This window comes from Moschus berezovskii, chromosome 22 (genome assembly GCF_049115385.1).
Source record: "Moschus berezovskii isolate FMDL1 chromosome 22, NW_MosBer_1.0, whole genome shotgun sequence".
NCBI lineage: Eukaryota > Metazoa > Chordata > Mammalia > Artiodactyla > Moschidae > Moschus > Moschus berezovskii.
Window position 1 is genome coordinate 3,960,129 of NC_142481.1, and position 24,136 is coordinate 3,984,264.

Here is a 24,136-nt window from a genome sequence, read left to right on the forward strand (position 1 = left end):
ATGAAGGCTTTTTTTCTGTCCCCTGTTCCTTTTCTAAAAGTATTTTTTAATACCAAAAACACTTTGTATTGGGGTGTAGCCAAGTAATAATGTTGTGGTGGTTTCAGGTCAACAGTGAAGGGGCTCAGTCACACATGTACGTGTGTCCATTCTCCCCCAGACTCCCCTCCCATCCAGGCTGCACCCGACACTGAGCACAGTTCCCTGTGTCTACAGCAGGTCCTGGTTGCTTTTCCATTTTAAACATAGCAGTGTGTACATGACCTCCCAAAGTCCCTAACTATCCCTTCCCCTGTCAGCCGTAAATTCATTTCCTAAGTCTGTGAGTCTCTTTCTGATTTGTAAGTAAGTTCATTTCTGTTCCTTGTTTCTTGTAGGCAGACTCCAGCCTCCTTGACCTGCACTGAGTTCCAAAGGGCAGCTTCAAGCAGTTGCTGCTCACAAAATCGGAAACTCCAATACTTTGGCCACCTGATGTGAAGAACTGACTCATTGGAAAAGACCCTGATACTGGGAAAGACTGAAGGCGGCAGGAAAAGGGGATGACAGAGGATGAGATGGTTGGATGGCATCACCGACTCAATGGACATGTGTTTGGGTCAACTCTGGGAGCTGGTGACAGACAGGGAGGCCTGGCGTGCTGCAGTCCATGCGGTTGCAAAGAGTCGGACACGACTGAGAGACTGCACTGAACTGAACTGAATCATAGAAGGAGCAGCTGAGAAGCCACCTGAGGCAAAATTAAAAGGACCAGAGACCCTTTAAGCTTTAATCTTTGTCAAGATGAGGAGACCGAATGCCTGAGAGCCTGCACACACCCTGATCTGTCAGCAACTCCTCCCTTGAACAGTTGCCATAAAACTCCTCACTGAACTCGCCTGGGTTGGGATGCAGTGTCAATGGCAGGAGCCCACTCTGTCCCCTGGGCATAGCAAAGCAATAATGCTGTTCTTTCCTCCTCCACCCAAACCTCTGCCTCTGAGGTTGAACTCCACACTGGTGTTCAGAGAGGCTGAGCTTTCAGCATCACTTCCTGTTAGTGCGGGTGTGACGACCCAGATAGAACGAGTTGGAGGGGTGACAACCTGATCATTAGTAGACAAAGGAGACTTCATTTCTATCATTTCCTTTATTATTATTATTTTGACTGTGCTGGGTCTTCTCTGCTGCGTGCAGTTTCTATTTGCGGGGAGCGGGGCTACCGTCCAGTTGGGGCGCAGGGTCTGCTGACTGCAGTGACTTTGGGCTCTCGAGTGCAGGCTCAGTAGTTGTGGACACAGGCTCAGCTGCTCCGAGGCATGTGGAATCTTCTTGAACCAGGGATTGAACCTGTGTCTTCTGGATTGGCAGGTGGATTCTTATCCACTGGACCACCAGGGAAGTCCCCTAGATGTCATTTCTTCTCAGGAGAATTTGCCTGACAGCCGGTCTGGACCTGGTGCTTTGGGGAGGCGTGTAGTCAGGCTTCAGTTGTCTCCTTTAACTAAGCAGGTCTTAACTTTTGTTTGTAGTGAAACAAGTAAAGTGTACATTTAATCCATGCATCTTATGTGGGTGCATATTTTATACATATTGATTATACATGGACACACATACTTCACTTTTTGCCAATGCTGCATTTTTCACAAATTGAGGATTTGTGGCCACTGTGTTGTCAGTTAATGTTCAGCATACCTTAGAAAAAAATATTTTTAAATCAAGGTATGTACAGTATTTTTTTTTTTTTACAGATTGTTATTTCTCACACCAAAATCAGATTGATTGTATTTTTTGCAACCAAAGATGGAGAAGCTCTATATAGTCAGCAAAATCAAGACCAGGAGCTGACTGTGGCTCAAATCGTGAACTCCTTATTGGCAAATTCAACTTAAACTGGAGAAAGTGGGGAAAACCACTAGACCACTAAGGTATGACCTAAATCAAATCCCTTATGATTAGACAGTGGAAGTGACAAATAGATTTAAGGGACTAGATCTGATAGACAGAGTGCCTAATGAACTATGGACAGAGGTTCGTGACATTGTACAGGAGACAGGGATGAAGACCATCCCCAAGAAAAAGAAAAGGAAAAAGGCGAAATGACTACCTGAGGAGGCCTTACAAATGCTGTGAAAAGAAGAGAATTGAAAAGCAAAGGAGAAAAAGAAAGATATACCCATTTGAATGCAGATTTCCAAAGAATAGCAAGGAGAGATAAGAAAGACTTCCTCAGTGATCAATGAAAAGAAATAGAGGAAAACAATAAAATGGGAAAGACTGCTTTGAAGAAAGGTCTCTTCAAGAAAATTAGAGATACCAAGGGAATATTTCACGCAAAGATGGGCACATTTCATGCAAAGATTCTTAGCCACTGGGCCATCAAGAAAGCCCCTAAAGTATAACTCTTGATAAAATACAGTTACCTGAGTTTCCTTCCCATGGGGCAGTCTCTAGTTCTTATTGGAAATAAGTACAAGAAGGTTCTTCTTATGCGTTCAGTTCAGTTCAGTTCAGTCGCTTAGTCGTGTCCGACTCTTTGCGACCCCATGAACCACAGCACGCCAGGCCTCCCTGTCCATCACCAACTCCCGGAGTTCACTCAGACTCATGTCCATCGAGTCGGTGATGCCATCCAGCCATCTCATTCTCTGTCGTCCCCGTTTCCTCCTACCCCCAATCCCTCCTAGCATCAGACTCTTTTCCAGTGAGTCAACTCGTCACATGAGGTGGCCAAAGTATTGGAGTTTCACATTTAGCATATGTGTAGGCTCATATTTTATTTCTTCCTCTATTTGTCAGTTACATCATAGTACTTTCTTTGTGAAGATTCATCTTACTACACACTTATGAAGCGTGCAATTTTCTGTATGCATATTAAGTTTTAAAAAGTTTACTTAAAAATTATACAATAGCAAAGTCATTTTGTCCACTGGCAATAAATATAGGGCAGTAAATGCTTTCCACCTTCACAGTCCGTAGAGGCTCAAAGTGCACCTTGAACCAGCAGAAACCTCCAGGGCATGGAGGGGTTCCACACAGCATCTATTTCCTGTGGCTAAGATGCCTCATCACTAGGGGCGTTTTAGTCCAGAGTCTGGGAGGTGGAGGCTGGTGGCTGTGGCTCATTGTTCTCCTCCAAGCTGTGTCGGATCCCATATCCAAAGTATATGGCAAATCCTAGTAGGGAAATGAGACAGTAAGAAGAAAAACAGGGCATTCACTTACAAATGCCCAGTAAACGTCCTATTATGGCGTCTGACACAGTTTAGAGGGGAGGCGGTTAGAAGATTGGGCTTAGTCACTCAAGAAGCCTCTTCACCCCAGAAAGTCACCCACCAACGGCATTCCAGACGCCAAAGAGTGTCCAGGTCCGAGAGGTCATCTGCATCATCAGGTAAACGTTCACGAAGATGCTCACCAGTGGGAGGACAGGCAGAGCAGGGACCTGTGGGCAGAGTCAGTTCATCCCTGAACACAGCCCAGACGTCTGAAAGGGAGACCCTGCCCCACGTGGGCGGGACAAGTTCAGTCCAATTCAGGCTGTGTGTTCGGTGCCTATTGAGCCTGGTTTGAAAGCACTGAGTGTGGATCAGGGAAGAGTCCATAGGTTTCAGCAACTCCCCTTCTTCCCTGGTCCAGCAAAAGGTGTTTAGACCTCAAAGCACACAGACCTGCTTCACTCAAGGTGGAGACTTTGAACACATGAGGTCACCTACCCTGAACATGAGAGGAGTGGGGCTCTGGGGCTGCCTCCAGATGATGGCCGTGACCCCAGTGATGAGCAGCAGCAGCAGCACAGCCACTGTTGTGAGCACGGGGTCTCCAGAGAACACCTGGCTGGGCCACTGGGCCAGGACCAGGCTCAGGAGGGTCAGGAGGAGAACTGCAGGGGTCAAGGAGGAAAAGAACAGGCTGGACCCAGAAGACAAAGGGTCACACCCCTCCCTGAAACCACCAACAACAGGAGGGGCCATCATGTCTCCAAGACTCCTCAGCTGACAAAATACATACTCTCACTCCGTCCGGTCAATTTCAGAATACGAATAAAGGGAAACCCCACTGCTCACCAAGCAGGAAGGCACATCCATAGACAATCTGGGCAGATTTCTGGGTGGGGGTGGTGCTGGTAGGGAACCACAGGTTCTTTAGAATGTTTGAGGTTGCTGCTTCAGGTTCAGAGTCCAAAGGTCTTCCTTGAAGGACAAGCTCCATCTCAGTTTCTTCTTCCGTTTTCTTACTCTCACTTAAATTCTGATCTGGCTGGTACCTGAATTAGAGGTTTAAAGGCAGTATTAACAGCAGCCCCTATTCACACAACATCAGATTGTCTATTCCACTGCTTTCTTCTCTTGAAAGATCAGAAGGCAGCATGACACAGAGCAGGATGACCTCCCCATCAGCCCCATGACCCCAAGCCCCTGATCAAGGTGTAGCTAGCGGGGTCTCACCTGAGACCAAGGACCGAGAAGGACACCATGGAGTAAGTGAGCAGGGACGCAACTACCATGAGGTCTGCAATGTCGCTGAACTCAAAGAGTAATGCCATGATCCCTAGACCGGAGGAGCAAAAACGGCGGGGTGGGATTAAAAAACCACTGGAACTGCACTTAAGGGAAACGGATCAAGGAAGGAGCGAGTTTTGTTTATTCACCTGCAAGGCTTCCAGAAGACATGATGGCCACGACGGGGATTTCTTTGTGACCACAGACTTTGGCGAGTCCCTGGAAAAGGAGCCCATCCTCTGCCATTGCACGGATTAACCGAGACATGGGGAACATGTCACCCAGGAGGCTGGGAGAGAAAGTGGAGACACGTGTGAGGACGTGGAGAAGCAGGGGAGACCAGGGCATCTGCTCCCTGGTCTACATGGAGCAAGATGTCTTTCCCTCCTGTCTCTCAGTCCCAGGGCTGGGGTGCACGAGCATCTGACAGTAGACGGAGAGAAGCCTGTGACACTAACCTGGATGTAAGAGCACAGAGGACGCCAACAGCCACGACATATCTGGCAGGGCCCCAGCCAACGTGGAGAAAAGCCTCGGGCAAGGGGCTGTGGTGATGAATCTGGTAGTAGGGCACCATGAGGGTGAGGGCCGCTGAGACACCAAAATACGCCACAAAGCACATCAAGAGTGAGATCAGGGAGATGGATCGCTGAAGCTTTATGTCTCCTCTCTCTGCAAAAGGGGTAGAAGCAGCAGGTCAGGAAAACACCCTGGGTGAAAGCACAGAATTGCCTTCCCTTTTGGACCTCCAAAAGAAGGCTAACCTTCTCCCAACCTCTATGTCCAAGGGCAGCCCAAACTCTGCCTAAACCCCCGTTGTGACACACGATGACCACGTTACCTCGAGTGGCAATGGCTGCAAAACCGACAAATGCATAGAAACACGTAGCTGCTCCTCGGACAACCCCCTCAAAATCAAAAGGCACAAACCCTCCAGCACCAGGAGGGCCCAAGCTATGGTGGGAAAAGGACCAAGAAAGAACGTGGGTGAGGTGGGTTCAGCCATCACTTCTGGACTTTTCTCTCAATACCAGGAACTCTGGGCTCCAGGAAACCCACCATCCGGATCCACCAGCCTCGGTCTCTTTAGTCCCCGCCAAATTCTCCGCTCTGACTCCCCTCCACACACACACGTTAATATGACCAAGGGCCCGCTCCTAACCTATGAGTGAACACAGCTGTGGCCAATGCGTAGTCCTGCTTTGTGAGCTTCCAGTTGTGTGGGTCTCCCTTCATGAAGCCAGAGAGGATAATGAAGCTGAGAACCAAAAGGTTGATGCCCGTGAACACTCTGTAAACCCGGGCTGACTCAGGAACTCCCAGAGCGAGTAGTCCTGTAGGAGAGATGGAATATGAGACAGGCGCAGTAACTAAACCCTTCGAGGCAGAGAGCCGCCGCGGGGGCTGGGGGTTGTGGGGCGGGGTGGATGGACCGCGACTGCTCAGCGGGCACAGGGTGTCTCTCAGGGGAGATGAACAGGTTTGCAGCTCAATGCAGGTGATGGCTGGACAACATTGTGAATGCACTGGCGCCCCTGAATTGTCCCCTCTAAGATCGTTAATTTCTTTTCTTATAATTTTTAAAAATATTCATTTCATTTATATTTCACGGTGCTGAGTCTTCATGGTGGCATAACAGAACCTTTAGTTGTGGCGTGTGAACTCTTAGTTGCGTCAAGTGGGATCTGAGCTCCCTGATCAGGGGTGGAACTTCAGTCCTCTGCACTGGGAGTGAGGAATCTTGGCCACTGGACCACCAGGGAGGTCCTAATAGTTCATTTCTTATTGTGGCAATCATCTCACAATAGGCAGGTCTATGAGATAGTCACCGTGGGACTTTCCTGGTGGTCCAGTGGTTGGGAGTCTGCCGGCCAATGCGGGGGACATGGGTTCCATCCCTGGCCCAAGGACATTCCATGTACCGCAGACCAACTAAGCCCATGTGCTGTAACTACTGAACCCGAGCTCTAGAATCCATGCTCTGCAACAAGAGGAGCCACTGCAGCGAGAAGCCTGTATATCGCAACAAAGAGTAACCCATGCTCTCTGCAACTAGAGAAAACCTGCAAGCGGCAACGAAGGCCTCAGTTCAGTTCAGTTCTGTTCAGTCTCTCAGTCGTGTCCGACTCTCCGCGACCCCATGAATCACAGCACGCCAGGCCTCCCTGTCCATCACCAACTCCCGGAGTACACTCAAACTCATGTCCACAGAGTCGGTGATGCCATCCAGCCATCTCATTCTCTGTCATCCCCTTCTCCTCCCTCCCCCAACCTTTCCCAGCATCAGAGTCTTTTCCAGTGAGTCAACTCATCGCATGAGGTGGCCAAAGTATTGCAGCTTCAGCTTTAGCATCAGTCCCTCCAATGAACATCCAGGATTGATCTAGTACAGCCAAAAAAAGAAAATCACCTTGCACACCTCAAACTTATCATGCTGTATGTCAGTTATATCTCAGGAAAGCTGGGGGAAATAGCAAAATGATAAGTTTATGCTATGTGAATTTCTTCTGAAATAAAAATAAAAATCTTTGGTCTCAGTACCAAGAAGAAAATATGTCCGTCTAAGAAAATGATTCTCACCCGAGAGTAAATTTTATTCCCCAAATACTTGGCATGGTTTGGAGACATTCTGACTGTCAGAATTTGGGGAGTGCATTTCACTGGTACCTAGTCATGTATGGATGTGAGAGTTGGACTATAAAGAAAGCTGAGCACTGAATAATTGTTGCTTTTGAACTGTTGTGTTGGAGAAGACTCTTGAGAGTCCCTTGGACTGCGAGGAGATCCAAGCTGGATCTAGATAAGGCAGAGGAACCAGAGATCATATGGCCAACATCGTTGGATCATAGAAAAAGCAAGAGAGTTCCAGAAAAAGCATCTACTTCTGCTTTATTGACTATGCCAAAGCCTTTGACTGTGTAGATCACAGCAAATTGTGGAAAATTCTTCAAGAGATGGGAATACCAGACCACCTGACTTGCCTCTTGAGAAATCTGTATGCAGGTCAGGAAGCAACAGTTAGAACTGGACATGGAACAACAGACTGGTTCCAAATTGGGAAAGGAGTCCATCAAGGCTGTATATTGCCACCCTGCTTATTAAACTTGTATGCAGAGTACATCATGAGAAATGCTACGCTGGATGTAGCACAAGCTGGAATCAAGACTGCTGGGAGAAATATCAATGACCTCAGATATGCACATGACACCACAGTGATGGCAGAAAGCAAAGAAGAACTAAAGGGCCCTTGATGAAAGTGAAAGAGGAGAGTGAAAACGCTGGCTTCAAACTCAATATTCAGAAAACCAAGATCATGGCATCTGGTCCCATCACTTCATGACAAATAGAAGGGAAAAAATGGAAACAGTTAGAGACTTTATTTTGGGGGGCTCCAAAATCACTGCAGATGGTGACTGCAGCCATGAAATTAAAAGATGCTTGCTCCTTGGAAGAAAAGTTATGACCAACCTAGACAGCATATTCGAAGAAGGCAATGGCACCCCACTCCAGTACTCTTGCCTGGAAAATCCCATGGACGGAGGAGCCTGGTGGGCTGCAGTCCATGGGGTCGCAACTGAGTGACTTCACTTTCACTTTTCACTTTCATACATTGGAAAAGGAAATGGCAACCCACTCCAGTGTTCTTGCCTGGAGAATCCCAGGGACGGTGGAGCCTGGTGGGCTGCCGTCTGTGGGGTCACACAGAGTCGGACACGACTGAAGTGACTTAGCAGCAGCAGCAGCAGCAGACAGCATATTAAAAAATAGACATTACTTTGCCAACAAAGGTCCATCCAGTCAAGGCTATGGTTTTTCCAGTGGTCAGTATGGATGTAAGAGTTGGGCTATAAAGAAAGCTGAGCACTGAAGAATGGATGCTTTTGAACTGTGGTGTTGGAGAAGACTCTTGAGAGTCCCTTGGACTGCAGGGAGATCCAGCCAGTCCATTCTAAAGGAAATCAGTCCTGAATATTCACTGGAAGGACTGATGTTGAAGCTGAAACTCCAATACTTTGGCCATCTGATGCAAAGAGCTGACTCACTGGAAGAGACCCTGATGCTGGGTAAGTTTGAAGGTAGGAGGAGAAGGGGTCGACAGAAGATGAGATGGTTGGATGTCATTACCAACTCAGTGGACATGAGTTTGAGTAAACTCTGGGAGTTGGTGCTGGACAGGGAAGCCTGGCATGCTGCAGTCCATGGGGTTGCAGAGTCCGTCAGGCCTGAGTGACTGAACTGAACTGAATTTGGCTGAGTTGGGTCTTAGCTGTGGGATCTTTTGTTGTGACTGAAACAGCGAAGTTTGGGACTCAGTGGATAAAGAATCTGCCTGCAATGCAGGAAACACAGGAGACATGGGTTCAGTTTCTGGGTCAGGAAGATCCCCTGGGAAAGGTAATGGTAACTCACTCCAGTATTTTTGCCTGGAGAATCCCACAGACAAAGGAGCCTATTGTGCTATGGTCCAAAGGGTCACAAAGGGTCGGATGTGACTGAGCAAGTACACACACACACATACAGATTCTGTAGGTGTAGTGTGCAGGCTAAGGACTTGGGCTTAGTTGTTTTGTGGCACATGGGATCTTAGCTTCCTGACCAGGGATCAAACCTGTGTCCCCACATTGCTAGGCGGATTCTTAACCACTGGACCACCAGGGGAGTCCTCTCATCCCATCTTATATCTGACCCCTGACTCACCCGTAAACAGCAGCACCAGGCCCAGTGCGAAAAAGTCTGCACACGTGGCCAGGAAGTAGGGCACATGCAGAGGGACAGTTCTCTCCAGTGCCTGAGAGATGTGGTCCCCAGTGAGGCTGTCAAAGGCGTACCTCCAGGCGCTGGCTGTACACGCAGTGGCTGCAGCAGCAGAAGAGTGAACATTAACAGATACATTCACTGGAGACCTCGTAGGCGCCAACGGATGTGTTTTGGAGGAAAAAATAGACAAAATAAGCTCAAAGATTTTTTTTTTCCCCATGGGGTATCGAGAGCAGACTGAGATGACTCACAAAATAGGTCCACTATTTAATATGCTAGGAGGAGACCAGTGTTTCTCAAGGAAAGAAAACAGGGAAGTTGGACCAGGAGGGCTAAAAGAGGAGTGATGAAATCAAGTGGCAACCCCCCCCAAAAAAAAAATCACTCGCAGGCAACAGCTGAGCAAAGACTTCAGTATAATGAGGTGATGAGCCTGTGGGATACGCCTCCCTCCCACCTGTGCCTACAGGTTCCTTTCCGTCCCATTCTTAGTCCAATTACTTAAGGAAAGCAGGAAGGAGCTGAATAGAATGAAGTTGTGGGGTCTTCCAGCCACTGTCACCCACCTCCCTCCACGAGACGGGTAACAAAGTGCCCACGGATGAGACCGCAATCCCATCTCCCAGTTTCCTGACCTTTCCCCCACACCTGCCGCCTGGCCCCATCACCTCACCAATTAAAAACAACAGTATGATGTTCCAGCCAACGATGAAGGCCCAGAGCTGTCCCATCATGACATAGCTGCAGACATACGCAGAAGAGGAGCGCGATATGCGTGCTTCAAACTCCACATAGCAGAGCCTCGACAGCAGAGAAGACAGGCCGGCCACCAAGAAGCAGATGATAGTCGCTGGTCCAGCTACGTACTTGGCCACTGCACCAACCACGATGTACAGGCCGGCTCCCAGGTTCCTGCCCACACCGAGGAACACCAGTTCTTTGGCACTCAGATGAATCTTGAGACCATCAGACCTTATGGTGTCTTCCCCTCGCCTGTGGGCCAGCTTCTGACCAAACTGGTGAACATAATGACGCACCATCCTAGACATAGCTGAGGAGGCTATGATCTGCTGAGAAAACAAGAGACAGATTGTTTATCCGTCCTTGACCCTAGGAGTTAAATTCCATGACGTATTGGAGTGATGAGGTGCAGGTGGTAAAAGGACCCATTGGGCAAGTTCTCCATCTCTGAGCTTTGGTTTCTTTAAACACAAAGAAGCCTCTTAATGTGTTTCAAAATTACTAGAAAGAATGTTTAAACACAAGTGATGGGGAGCAGAATCAGTTCAGTCACTCATTCATTGTGACCCCATGGACTGCAGCACACTAGGCCTCCCTGTCCATCACCAACTCTTGGAGCTTACTCAAACTCATGTCCATTGAGTCAGTGATGCCATCCAACCACCTCATCCTCTGTCTTCCCCTTCTCCTCCTGCCTTCAATCTTTCCCAGGGTCTTTTCTAATGGGAGCAGAATACATCTTCTCAAATGTGCCCCTTTGATGGGTTGACTGTTTTGAGCTGAAAGCAGTGAAGACCCAGCAGACGCAGGAGAAGCTCCTTGCTTCTCCCTTAACTGCTCAAAATAATGTAGATTAAAGGAGCTACACAGGAAGAGAGCTATCGCCAAAGACAACTTTTTATTTCTAAAAGGATTATCTGTCTGGAGTGGCAAACATTTGTTTACCAAGCTCTTGTTTTTTGTTGTTGTTGTCGTTAGTAGCTCAGTCGTGTCCAACTCTTTGTGACCCCGTGGACTGCAGCATGCCAGGCCTCCCTGTCCATCACCAACTCCCGGAGCTTGCTCAAACTCATGTCCATCGAGTTGATGATGCCATCCAACTATCTCATCCTCTGTCGTCCCCTTCTCCTGGCTTCAATCTTTCCAAGCATCAGGGTCTTTGCAAATGAGTCATCTCTTCACATGAGGTGGCCAAAGTATTGAAGCTGAAGCTTCAGCATCTGTCCTAGCAATGAATATTCAGGGTGGATTTCCCTTAGGATGGACTGGTTGGATCTCCTTGCTGTCCAAGGGACTCTCAAGAGTCTTCCAAGTATTTGCTCTTCCCATCTTCCCATGGGTTCTCTTCCTCCCATTTGAAGCCTCAGATTCCTACTTCCTTCTCCTTACGTCAGGGGAGGATATGAGCCTCAATTGTTTGAATGTCTTTGAGTCTCAGAACTTTTATGGGGCTCCCCCATGAAGCAAATTGAATCTCCTAATCTGTCTTTTTTTTTTTTTTTTGTCTGCACTGGGTCTAATTGCAGCACACAAGATCTTTCTTTGAGGCAGGTGAACTCAGTTGTGGCATACGGGGTCTAGTTCCCCAACCAGGGATTGAACCCAGGCCCCCTGCAATGGGAGCACGGAGTGTTAGCCACTGGACAGCCAGGGAAGTGCCTGTTTGACCACCCAAAGAACTTAGAAAAGGAAATTTCTGTCCCTACAGAAGCAAAACCTTCTGGCACACTGCCTGGCTCACAGTATCTGCTTAATGGGTATGATCTGAGTGGATAAGAACGCTGATTTCTTGGTTTTAAGCAAAATCAATCAGCTCTGCCATTTCAAATCCAGCTCAGGTATTTATTAACTTGTTGCTATTGCACGCGCTATATACCGTCTTTTCCTGCTTTTCTCTATACCACTGGGAAAACTGTCATTATGATCACTATTTCCTTCTGTCCTAGATAGGGATGAAATGACTAAGGGGCTTGGTGATCAGAAATCACAGACTCCACCTGTTTCCATGATGACGATCCTAAAACCTAGTAGCTTCCTGTTTCGTTGCCTGCAGAGTGACATGGAATAGGGACTCTTCTTTGGGGCAGAAGGAGATGGAATCTGTAGGGAGGGACAGACTCAAGCCAAACTCAGTCAAAGCATCACGGCAGAGTGGCCTCCCAACTAACTGCCTGGAGGGAAGGGGGATTAACCTTTAATCTGAATCGGGAATGCCAGGACTCTATTTCCTGCTGCTTTGGGGCATAAAATGCCCCCTCACTACACTGCTCTGCAGGGCTAGGCCGACCCAGTGACCACTAGTCACCATCAGGGCGCTTCCACCCCTGACACTCTGAAGTCCAAGTTTAACATTTTGATTCAGAGCAAGGATTCAAAGAGCCAGGACACTCTCATTGGAATCTTGGCTCCTCGAACACTACTGTGCCTTTGAACAAGTCATACCCTTCTCTGGACCTGTGTTTCCTTCTTGCTCAAACGCTGCTGACAAACCCTTGTGCACCTTGAGTAGGAATGTGAGGTCCTCTAAAAAACTAAGAATGGAATTACCACATGATCCAGCAATTTCACTGCTGGGTGCATACCCCAAAGAACCATAAATAGGATCTCAAAGAGGCACTTGCACACCTATTTTCACAGCAGCATTATTCACAACAGCTGAGAGCCGGAAGCAACCCAGATGTCCATCCTCAAAGAAATGGATAAACGTGAAGAGGTCTACACATGCATTGAAATAATACAGTTTCACTTTCTAAACTTAGTCATAAATCAGGTATTATAAAACTCACTGGTTTATAATCAACGGTTTTAATAAGTAAAAGTTTAAAAGATTTCCTTTCCATTCCCCACCCTCAGTCTCGGGAACTAGAGATTAATAGATCAGTTAAGAGAAACGTACCTGAGAGTGCTGGTCTTAAGGCACAGGAAAAGTACTGTTCTTTTAGCAGGACTTGTTCTCTCAGTGTCAGAATTCTAGGGGGAAAAAGTATTTTAAAAGCTAGCTTTCTCTAATTGCAAATGCAAAAAGATCCAGTTTTTGTGTGTTCATTTTTGTTTGGGGAGGTTGTTTTTGTTGTTTGTTTTTTTTCCCCCAATTTCAAAAAGCTTTATCTTAGCCGGTTTTCTCTGGAGTCCAGAGAATTTTGTGGTCACACTGTGTCCTAATAAAACGTCATCTTTCTTTTCTCTAGTCAAAGTTTTATAGCTAAAACTTAGACCATATAGTGCTCAAATTGGCCCAGATAAGAATGGCAGACTGGCTGATAAAATGCTGTCCCAGCAGGAATCATCCCTCTGGGGAGATGGGGGTCTTAGTTTGATCAGATGAGGGGAATGAGGTGGCGGAGGAGTAGGTGGACATGGAGTACGTCTCTCTCCAGAGACACATCAGGAAGACACCTTCAGACACAGGAGATCTTGCAGAACGGCAGCTGAGAGCAGGCAGGAGCACCTGGCCACCGGACAAGAATATATGGAACCTGACAAAACTCAGGGAAGGCAGTGGGGGGAAAGAGCAGAGTTAGTAGGACTGGACCTGCCCTCGGAGGGTGGGGGGACTGAAGCAGGGGTCCAGTCCCCACGTGGGCGCCCTTGGAGGGTGAGGAAACTGTTCAGGGACAGAGGAGAAGCACTTGAGGCTGAGGATGAAGCAGCTGGTCTGGGATGGTGGTGGTGGGAGTATAGTCACTAAGTCATGACTCTTAGAACCCCACGGACTGTAGCCCACCAGGCTCCTCTGTCCATGGGATTCTCCAGGCAAGAATACTGGAGGGGGCTGCCATTTCCTTCTCCAGGGGAATCTTCCTGATCCAGGAATCAAACCCAGGTCTCCTGTACTGCAGGCAGATTCTTTGCTGACTGAGCTATGAGGGAAGCTGATCTGTGAGAGTGTGAATGGGATGAGAATCATGCAGACAATCCTAGCCACAGCCATACTACCGCAGACAGGGACACAAGTCCCCTGGAAGGCGCAGGGCTGGGAGCTGGAGAGGAGGGATTGTGGAGCCATCCCAGGGCAAGGTCAGCTGTTGACTGCAGCAAGAGGGCCCTAGGGGACGTGAGGGAGGAGGTGGCAGTGGGAAATGCCTGTTATGACCAACCTAGACAGCATATTAAAAACCAGAGACATTACTTTGCCAACAAAGTTCCGTCTAGGGCTTCCCTGGTGGCTCAGAGGTTAACGCGTCTGCCTCCAATGCGGGAGACCCGGGTTCGATCCCTGGGTCAGGAAGATCCCCTGGAGAAGGAAATGGTAACCCACTCCAGTATTCTTGCCTGGAGAATCCCATGGATGGAGAAGCCTGGTAGGCTACAGTCCACAGGGTCGCAAAGAGTCGGACACGACTGAGCGACTGAACAGAACAGAACAGTCAAGGCTATGGTTTTTCCAGTAGTCATGTATGGATGTGAGAGTTGGACTACAAAGAAAACTGAGTGCCAAAGAATTGATGCTTTTGAACTGTGGTGTTGGAGAAGACTCTTGAGAGTCCCTTGGACTGCAAGGAGATCCAACCAGTCCATCCAAAAGGAGATCAGTCTTGGATAGTCATTGGAAGGACCGATGTTGAAGCTGAAACTTCAATACTTTGGACACGTGATGTGAGGAACTGACTCACTGGAAAAGACCCTGATGCTGGGAAGGATTGAAAGTGGGAGGAGAAGGGGTCGACAGAGGATGAGACGGCTGGATGGCTTCACCAGCTCAGTGGACATGAGTTTGAGTGAACTCCGGGAGTTGGTGATGGACAGGGAGGCCTGGCGTGCTCTGCTCTATGGGGTAGCAAAGAGCTGGACACGACTGAGCGACTGAACTGAACTGAGCTGATGGAGGCAGGGCAATCCTGCTGAGTCACACACGGGCCATGGAGCCGTCACTGTAGCCTCTCTGCCCCCACATCAGCCCTGGAGAGTGGAAGGCCCCAGACAGAGGCTGGCCCTTTACTGCCTTCACGGGGGAGGGAGCCGGGAGCAGGAGAGAAGGACCGGCCACAGAGGTGCTCTGACCACAGCTGCCAGAGGTGAGGGCAAGACCCTGGGAGGGCCAGAGCCCCCTCAGCTGAGACAGCTGGGGTCACTGCGCACTCGGCGCCCCCAGAGTTCCCGCGATCCGAGCAGTGTGCCACCTCCACGCTGGATCCCCACTGGGGCTGAGCCGCCAGAGGCTAGAATAAACCCTAATAGCACCATATCTCCTGTGACAAGCACCACCAGCACCACTTCGTATCCAGCATTTCCAGGAGCCCCGTGATCCAAGCAGCTGTGCCACCTCCACGCTGGATTCCCACTGGGGCAGAGTTGCCAGAGGCTAGAAAAATCCCCTTTCCTGTGGCCCTAGCCACCAGTTCCCCTGAGCACCTGGTGCCCTGGGCCCTGCCACGCCAGCAGCTGCAACCCCCATAGCCCGTCCTCCCTGGGGCAGACCCATGCAGCCTCAGGAGCAAAGCCCTGTGGACGACTCACAGGCAGAGGTGGAGACAAACCCACAGCTGAAACCCAGGGGCAGTGCGGCTAAGGAGGAGAACTCAGAAGCTTCCCACCTGCTGTACAAGTTGCAGATTGAATCCCCTCAATCAAGGAGGCAGACTCTGCGTCTCTGAATATATGAAAGGACACTGAGTGCTCCCGCAGAAGAAAACACACAGCTCTGGCAGCTGCGGACTTGGAGGCAAGAACAGGCAGGAGTAGGGCCAGATTAGGATCTGCGCTGCCCACGCAGCAGGGCCAGAGACCAGCGCAGTGTTGGAGGGCATCCGGGGAGGGAGGTGCATGGTGCCTCCCAGCGAGGGAAAGGACGCTGACCGCTGAGATCCGAGAAGAACACTTATTATTCTGGTACTCTGACTTGCTCTGTAGTTGCTTCTGGATTTCTTTCTTTCTCCCCACTCTATCGCTGTAGTAGTTGAGTTTATTAGTCAGCTATTATTAAATCTACTTAAGCTTTTGAGAATTTTTTAAAAATCACACTTTTTATTTCCTGTTTATACTTCTTCCTCTGTGTTGGCCTTCTGTGGTTCTATGGGGTTTTCCTTCTCAATTCTTAAAGTTTTTACTTTTATTATTATTATTTTTCTACGTCTGTTCTTTTGCTTTTCTTACTGCTATTTTCCTGTTGTACTTATTCCTTAATATACACAAATCTTTATCTACCTCTGCTTAACTTTGCTTCTTCTATTCTTTCTTCCTCTTCTTTCTTTTTCTCACCATGTTTTGTTTCCATTGCTTTACTCCCCAGTTGGAACCTTGATGTGGTTTTATTTTCTAGTTTGTGCTTTAGTTAATTTTGTTTTTAACTGGTGGCTATCATTTTTGGTTCCCTTGGCTTGCCGGGTCCATCTCTTGTACTTAATTTATTTACTTTTTGACTGTTTTGGTTTTCTTCATGGGTGTATATGTATGTGTATATATTCCATTGTTTTCATTTGGCTGATCAGAACAATCTGAAGGAGTAAGGGAACTTGCAGGAGTGGGGAAAGCTTGATTTCCACCCTGAGATTTGCGGGGAGTTTGAAGGGGATCATTTAGAATGTAGGGGTTTAACCTCCATCCATGTTCCCATACTTTGGCGATGAAGATCTAATTGTAGGATAGTATTATAAGCAAGAGACCAAGTTTTTTCATGCCCCAACTTAAATAAAGGCCAGGCAACATTACAGCAAAACCTAATTTTCCTTTTCTCAGCCTCTCTGGCTGAGAAAGGGGATTCTCCATGTTGAGCAACCTGCAACCGAGAACCGCACTCTTAGAAATAAAGTCCTGCATCCCAGAAACATTCCCGGTGGTCGCAGGAGTGTTAGTGTTAGTGTTAGTTGCTCAGTCGTGCCTGACTGTCTGCAACCCCATGGACTGTAGCCCACCAGGCTGCTCTCTTCATGGCATTCTCCAGGCAGGAATACTGGAGGGGGTTGCCATTCCCTTCTCCAGGGGATCTTCCTGATCCAGGGATTGAACTCGGGTCTTCTCCATCACTGAGAGATTCTTTACTGTCCAAGCCACCAGGGAAGCCAGAAACATTGCAAGGGGGCACCTGATGGTGGCTCAGAGTCTTTTCTGGATTTCCCTCGAATCCTGTGCTTGGTGGGATTTTCAGTGTTCTCTGCTCTACATTTGATCCCTGACCAGACATCGCTGGTGGACCAGTCCCTCCTGTGAGGCATTGCCAAGACTTTCCTTAGAGGCATATTTTGCAGCAATGAGGTCTGCTGGAACGTGGCCCACCCAGCAGGCTGTCCCCTGCCTGGAGTGAGGGGGAACTTGCTGGAGGACCTGAGGGCCTGGAGGCAGGATTCCCAGAGGGGATTTGTGGGCACTGGGCACGGTGGGAGATTAAACACCAGGAACACCCCAAGTCTATCAACCTGTTTGTCTGGCATCTGGGGTAAAACTGAAGGGGACATAAAGTTTAGGTGAGAAAGAAATCTTGCTTCTCCAGTAAAGTAGGAAAGGAAATCACAGAGGGAAAAAAAAAAATTAGAGAAAGGCAGTGTTTGCGCTGGCTGCTCGGGGAGAAATACGTTAGAAGACAGTGGGCCCGGGGGATAAAGTGTGGGTTTGGCAGGGAGCGATTTGTTGGAGGTGGTGGGAGGTGTGCCATGGCTCCCAGTGCCTTGCTCGCAACGTTGATGAAGGCGGCGGACATGCTGGGGGTGTAGTTTAGCCAAGCGAGAGAGAGGGAGAGGGGAGAGAGAAAAATCCAAACTTGGGCTCCTTCACTGAGCAGATCTCTACTGAAACCTGTGGGCCTTGGAAAGACAGCAAAGCAGAGAGTGACAGCAGATTCTCATGGAGAGAGAGACTCGGAAGTCTCCAGGCAACAGTTTGGGGAGACCTGCTTTACCTTGAAATCCCGGTTTCAGCACCAATGATCTCGGAGAGAGTCAGCCGTGAGCGGTGGTTTGAAGCCAGAGCCCCGTTCTCTGCCCAGAAATTGGACCTGGGTGTGGGGGGCTGGATGAAAACCAGGAATCCTAGCCGCTTGTCCACCAGGGTCTAGAGGCTCAAAACAAGGTTCTCCCAGCTTTTGCCCTCACTGAAAAATGCGTTTCTCAAGGAGGCAAAAGCTGTAAAAACAAGAACAGTTAGAATGGGTATTACAGAGACCCAGCCCAACAAGCAGGCGAGCACAGTTTGTTCAGTTAGGACAGAAGCAAGGCAGTCAGACGCCCAGAAGGAAAGGTGTGGAGGTCCCCCACCCGTGAGGAGGAGCTCCATGAACATGCAGGTAAATCATTCATACGGGGCAGTTCCTCCGGGTCCCTGTTAGCCTTTGGCCAGTTTTCTGCTTTCTGTTTCCACACTGGACTGCCCTCGTGTTACCGAAGACTCAGACTCTCTGTACACCGATGCCGAATCAAACCCCAAGACAATTCTGGGGCAAGGAGAAGAGGAGAGCTTTCTTATTTACCAGGCAAAGGGAGACACACCAGGCTTCTGCCTCGAAAGAGTGACGTGTCTCAACCCCAGGGCATTTATTCAGGGTTTTTACAACTGTGGGCCCAAGGGGGGCCCCTGACAAGCTTGCGGGGTGAGCAGGGCTTGCACTCCCTTAACCTCATCTCGGGGGACCCGGGCTCTTTGGTGGTTGGCTCTCCCAGTCTTGATGACCTTCTCTGGTCCTTTTAATCTCAGCTGGTTCTGGGGCTGCTCCTCCCTCGATCAGCAACTGAGCAAATTTGTCCTTTGGAACACGTGGAAGGGCATCAGGGCCGGAGTCTTGCCTACAAGAAACTGGGGACAGAAAGGCCTCTGTGCCTGGGAGCCCCATGGGGTAGATGCAGAGAACAGACTCGTGGGGAAGGAGAGGGTGGGGCGAATTGAGAGTCGCACTGACATACGTACACTCCTGTGTGTAAAGCACAGAGCTAACGGGAAATTGCTGTATAACACAGGGGGCTCAGCCCCGTGCTCTGTGATGACCTAAAGGGGGGGTTGGGGGAGGGAGGCTCAAGGGGGAGGATATATGTATAATTATGGCTAAGTTGAGTTGTTGTATGGCAGAAACCAGCACAACATTGTAAAGCAAGTGTCCTCCAATTAAAAAATAAATTAAGCAGAAAGAGTTCTATGGGGCTCTCATACATAATATATCAAATTTGTTAATTTGTCTCATGTCAGATTAATTATTAGATCAGTGCAAGAACCTGGAAAGCAACGTTTTCTGCTTCTTCAGAAGCAAAAGATTCCAGCACAGTCCCAGGCACATGCAGTAGCTACTTAATCGGTAAAAGCTGAGTGGATAAGAATGATGATTTTTTCATTGAAATCAGCCTGCTTTGCTGGTTCACATCCAAGCTCCTGCAACTCTCAACTGGTCTGATTTTGCACAAAGGGCCTACCATCTCTGTCTTGCTGTCCTGTGTAATCAGGGGAGATTTTTATTGTCATTATTCCCTGCCTTCTTGGATAGGGACGAAGTGCCTTTTAAGGGGCTTGCTGATCAGAGAACTCGGACTCCACACATTTCTTCACAAAGGATCCAGAAACCTGGGAGCTTTCTGTTGCATTGTTTACAGACTGACATGAAATTGGAACTCTGCTTTGAGGCAGAATGAAATGGAATTTGTAGGGAGGGACAGACTCTAGCCCAGCTCTGTCAAATCAGCAAACCAGTGGCCTCTTTTTTTCTTTTCTCTTTTAAAGAAGCTTTTTATTTTACACTGGGGTGTAGCCGATTAAGAACGTTGTGACAGTTTCAGGTGAAAAGCGAAGGGGCTCAGCCATACATATTCATGCATCCATTCTTCCCCAGTGCCTACCCCCACCCCAGAGAGGCGTCTCTCTGATTCACTTCACTCCGTGTGACAGGACCTAGTGTATATTAATGCAAGTATATGGAATCTTAAAAAAGACGGCATTGATGAACCTATTGATAGGTTAGGAATGGAGGGGCAAACGTAGAAAATGGACTTGCGGACACAGGGCGGGGCGGGGTGGGGAACAAACTGAAATCGTAACATCGACATATACACGACCACGTGTAACATGGACAGCTGGTGGGAAGCCGCTGTATATAGCACAGGGAGCTCAGCTGGGGGCTCTGTGAGGACCTGGAGGGTGGGATGGGGTGGGAGGGAGGGGGGCGGTTAAAGAGGGACGGGATAAATGTGTACACACGGCTGATTCACATTGTTGTACAGCAGAAACCAACACAACATTGTAAAGCAATTATATTTAAAAAAAAAAACCTGCCTGGAGGGAGAGAGGTCTCGTCTCCATTCTGAATCAGAAACGGCAGGACTCTGTTTCCTGCTCTTTGAGGCACGAAATACACTCACTGCAGGGCCCTGCAAGGCTAGACTGACCCAGTTAACAGAAGTCACCTGCCAGGTGGCTTCCACTGCTGTTACTCCAAAGTCCAAGTTCAGCATTTTGGTTCAGAGCAAGCATTCAAAGAGCCAGGAAGCTCTGATTAGAATCTTGGTTCCGCCAACACCTTGTGCCTTTGAGGAAGTCATTTAGTTCTCTGGACCTGTGTTTTCTTCTTGTTTAAATTCTGCTGATGAGCTCTTGTGCATGTCAAATAGCGCACCTGCTCTGGATAACAATGGTGGTTGCTCCAAAGTTAAACAAAATTTGCAATAATCCATCAATTCCACTTCAGCAAGTACACCCAAAAGAAATGAAAATAGATTCTCAAAGAGATATTTGTACACCCAGGGTCATAGCAGCATTATTCATAGGAGTTGAAAGTTGAAAATTAAAGTCACTTGGTTGTATCCGACTGTTTGTGACCCCATTGAATGTAGCCTGCCAGTCTCCTCTATCCACAGGATTCTCCTGGCAAGTTGGAAAGTTGAAAGTTGGAAGCAACACAAACATTCATCTAGGAAGGAATGGATAAACACAAGGATAAACCCACAGTGGAATATTCAGTCAGTTCAGTTCAGTTCAGTCGCTCAGTCGTGTCCGACTCTTTGCGACCCCATGAATCACAGCACGCCAGGCCTCCCTGTCCATCACCAACTCCCAGAGTTCACTTAAACTCATGTCCACAGAGTCGGTGATGCCATCCAGCCATCTCATTCTCTGTCGTCCCCGTCTCCTCTTACCCCCAATCCCTCCTAGCATCAGACTCTTTTCCAGTGAGTCAACTCATCGCATGAGGTGGCCAAAGTATTGGAGTTTCAGCTTTAGCATCAGTCCTTCCAATGAACACCCAGGATTGATCTCCCTTAGAATGGACTGGTTGGATCTCCTTACTGAGCCTTAAAAAGGCAGGAACTTCCAACACATGCTACAATGTGGAGGTACTTTGAGGACATTATGCTGAGTGACTTAAGCCAGTCACAAAAATACAAATATTACATGATTCCACTTCTATGAAGTACTGAAATAGTCAGAGCCATGCAGACAAATGTAGAATGGTGGTTGGCCAGGGGCCGAGGTAAAGGGGGAACTGGGGAGTTATTGTTCAATGGGGACACAGGTGAAAGTGTTCCAGGGACTAGGTGCACAACCCTGCAAATATACTTAACATTTTTGGACTGTACACTTAAAACAGTTACGTTGGTTAATGTTATGTGTATTTTACCATCATTTTTTAAAAATTGCGGCCCATGAAAAGTAATAGAACAAGCTTCACAGAGTTACTGGGTGTAGCAAACCCAAAGGGGACTGAATATAAGTCAGCAAGCATGTGTCCTCCCCACAAACCTAAATCTGTGGGTGTTCAAGCCCCTTACAGTTACCCCAATATCTGCAGAAGAGGAGGAACCCATAGATTCCAAGGGCCAGAAGAATTCAGGAGCCTGAAATCAGTGTCCACATCATAACCCCTACTTAAGGGTAACTAATCGCTAGTATTATTTGAACATGAGTAAAATGAGAAGGCAATGGCACCCCACTCCAGTACTCTTGCCTAGAAAACCCCATGGATGGAGGAGCCTGGTGGGCTGCAGTCCGTGGGGTCGCTAGGGGTCGGACACGACTGAGCGACTTCACTTTCACACATTGGAGAAGGAAATGGCAACCCACTCCAGTGTTCTTGCCTGGAGAATCCCAGGGACGGGGGACCCTGGTGGGCTGCCGTCTATGGGGTCACACAGAGTCGGACACGACTGAAGTGACGCAGCAGCAGCAGCAGCAGCAAAATTGTCTTAGAGTCTCACAGCACTGATCGAATCTCCCCCGCCTTTCCTTACACACACACACAGACACAGCGCAGACACTTTCATCTAGAAAATGGGTCTCTCCACCGTCAGTTAGGGGCCGGGCTGACCCCCTGCACTCTGGGTTTGCAGAGGTCTCTTTGGGAGGATGTGAACTCAGCGCCAAGTCTCCCACAGAAGAGGCTGACCCGAGACTTACTGGATCCTTGGAGCAGAGCCTGGAGACCTGGGTCAGTCAGGGAGGCTGAGGGTAAGCCGTGCGGGGCTGGAGCTGAGACATCTCCAAGAACCAAAGCGGGGAGTCCTGAGCACAGAAGGCAGCCCTCACCCCCGGGTTGTCGGGTTGTCGGGTTGTCTGGGTGGGGTGGGGTGGGAAACACCTGCAGTGTAGCTCTCAGCCCTGACTCTTCTGTGGTTACCCTCAGGGGGTAGTTCTGACATGGTCTTTATTGTGGTAAAATACACATAATGTAAAATTTACCATTTTAGCCATTTTTAGCGTCCAGTTCAAAACCGTTAAGGACAACAAAAAAAAGTGTTAAGGACATTCATAGTTTGTATAACCAATCTTTTGAACTGTTTTTCATCTTGCAAAACTGAAACTGTACACATTAAACAAAAATTCCCTCTTCCTCCTCTGCAGTTTCTGGCAATCACCATTCTACTCTCGATTGATTTAACACCCTAGGTACTTCACTAAAGTGGAAACCTTTGGTCTTTGTCATTTCCTGTGGAACTGCCTTTACTTAGTATAATGGCCACAAGGTTCATTCATGTTGTAGCTTATTGGAAACATAGTATTTTCACTTGTGATGGCACATTTACTTGATTATATATATATATATATATATATTGTAGTCTTTCATCAGTGCTCTCACATTTGAAGGAGCAGACTCGTCCTTCAGTCTCTGGTGGTTCCCTCGAGCTGGGGTATTCTGTTTGACTGTGGTGTTAAAACCTGAGATTTCCTGTCTTTCTCTCCCTACACCAGCTCCACTCTCCTTGCTCCCTCTTGTGGGAGAATTCTTAAGCGTTTCTGTCTGGTCTGCAATCCTAAAAGAAATCAGTCCTGAATATTCATTGGAAAGACTGATGCTGAAGCTGAAGATGCAATACTTTGGCCACCTGATGCGAAGAAGTGACTCACTGGAAAAGACCCTGTGGCTGCATGGTGACTGCAGCCATGAAATTAAAAGACGCTTGCTCCTTGGAAGAAAAGCTATGACCAACCTAGATAGCATATTAAAAACCAGAGACATTACTTTGCCGACAAAGGTCCATCTAGTCCAAGCTATGGTTTTTCCAGTAGTCACGTATGGATGTGAGAGTTGCACTATAAAGAAAGCTGAGCACCAAAGAATTAATGCTTTTGAACTGTGGTGTTGAAGAAGACTCTTGACAGTCCCTTGGAGAGCAAAGAGATCCAACCAGTCCATCCTAAAGGAAATCAATCCTGAATATTTATTGGAAGGACTGATGCTGAAGCTGAAATATTTTGGTCACCTGATGCAAAGAACTGACTCATTGGAAAAGACCCTGATGCTGGGGAAGATTGAAAGCAGGAGGAGAAGGGGACGACAGAGGATGAGATGGTTGGATGACATGACTGACTCAACGGACATGACCTTGAGCAAGCTCCGGGAGTTGGTGATGGACAGGGAAGCCTGGCGTGCTGCCCTCCATGGGGCTGCAAAGAGTTGGACAGGATTGAGCAACTGATCTGAAGTGAAGCCACCAAGAAACTCCCTGGAGACATTCTGATTGTCACAATTTGGGGGGTTGGTGTCACCCACATCTAATGAGCACAGGTCATAGATGCTACACATCCAACAATGATTAAATTTCAGTGCACAGGTGAGCCCCCACACCAAAGGCTGTTGCAGCCTAGGAGATCAGTAACGCCGAGGGTGGGAAATAACGGTCTGTGTCTTGCCTTCCTGTCTCTCATACCGCAGGCCATTTTTCCAGTTCTAATCCCCTACCATGCTGCTACCCCAAGCCTTTCCCATCCCACTTCATCCTCCACACTGTACTCTTCCCATCCTATCATGAAAA

The 24,136-nt window shown here is 48.3% G+C and overlaps 2 protein-coding genes across 17 annotated transcripts in view; both read right to left on the bottom strand.

The window, feature by feature from the left end:
- Positions 1 to 388: 388 nt before the first annotated feature.
- Positions 389 to 24,136, bottom strand: LOC129546405 (cationic amino acid transporter 3-like). 9 transcript variants are annotated; one of them, XM_088830807.1, is made up of 14 exons: positions 22,281 to 24,136; positions 17,812 to 18,034; positions 12,877 to 12,950; positions 9,913 to 10,309; positions 9,180 to 9,338; positions 5,644 to 5,815; positions 5,323 to 5,435; positions 4,940 to 5,153; positions 4,631 to 4,770; positions 4,428 to 4,530; positions 4,047 to 4,246; positions 3,692 to 3,862; positions 3,316 to 3,604; positions 390 to 3,156 (listed from the first exon to the last, which is right to left on the bottom strand). In XM_088830807.1, the coding sequence occupies exons 4-14, from the start codon at positions 10,286 to 10,288 to the stop codon at positions 3,102 to 3,104; spliced, it is 1,992 nt and encodes a 663-aa protein (XP_088686933.1). In that variant the 5' UTR covers positions 10,289 to 10,309; positions 12,877 to 12,950; positions 17,812 to 18,034; positions 22,281 to 24,136; the 3' UTR covers positions 390 to 3,101. The 9 variants fall into 9 exon arrangements, 7 of the variants coding, with proteins under 7 accessions (XP_088686935.1, XP_088686933.1, XP_088686930.1 ...); XM_088830804.1 differs by having other exon boundaries at positions 17,812 to 18,701; XR_016035963.1 differs by lacking the exon at positions 22,281 to 24,136 and having other exon boundaries at positions 391 to 1,441; positions 2,403 to 3,156; positions 17,812 to 19,983.
- Positions 20,123 to 24,136, bottom strand: part of LOC129546404 (cationic amino acid transporter 3-like) — a 29,227-nt gene continuing 25,213 nt past the window's right edge. For all 8 annotated transcript variants that reach the window (XM_088830801.1, XM_088830798.1, XM_088830794.1 and 5 more), the window contains one exon: positions 20,123 to 20,796. In XM_088830801.1, the coding sequence (XP_088686927.1) occupies positions 20,648 to 20,796 (149 nt within the window). In that variant the 3' untranslated portion in view covers positions 20,123 to 20,647. The remainder of the gene's footprint in view (positions 20,797 to 24,136) is intronic.

Coding starts and splice junctions, on each gene's coding strand:
- LOC129546405 (XM_088830807.1), bottom strand. CDS start 10,288: ATGTCTAGGATGGTGCGTCATTATGTTCACCAGTTTGGTCAGAAGCTG. Junction 5,816..9,179: donor CCTGGTGCTGCTGTTTACGG/GTGAGTCAGGGG, acceptor TCTCTCCTACAG/GACTACTCGCTCTGGGAGTT. Junction 5,154..5,322: donor TGCAGCCATTGCCACTCGAG/GTAACGTGGTCA, acceptor CCCCTTTTGCAG/AGAGAGGAGACATAAAGCTT.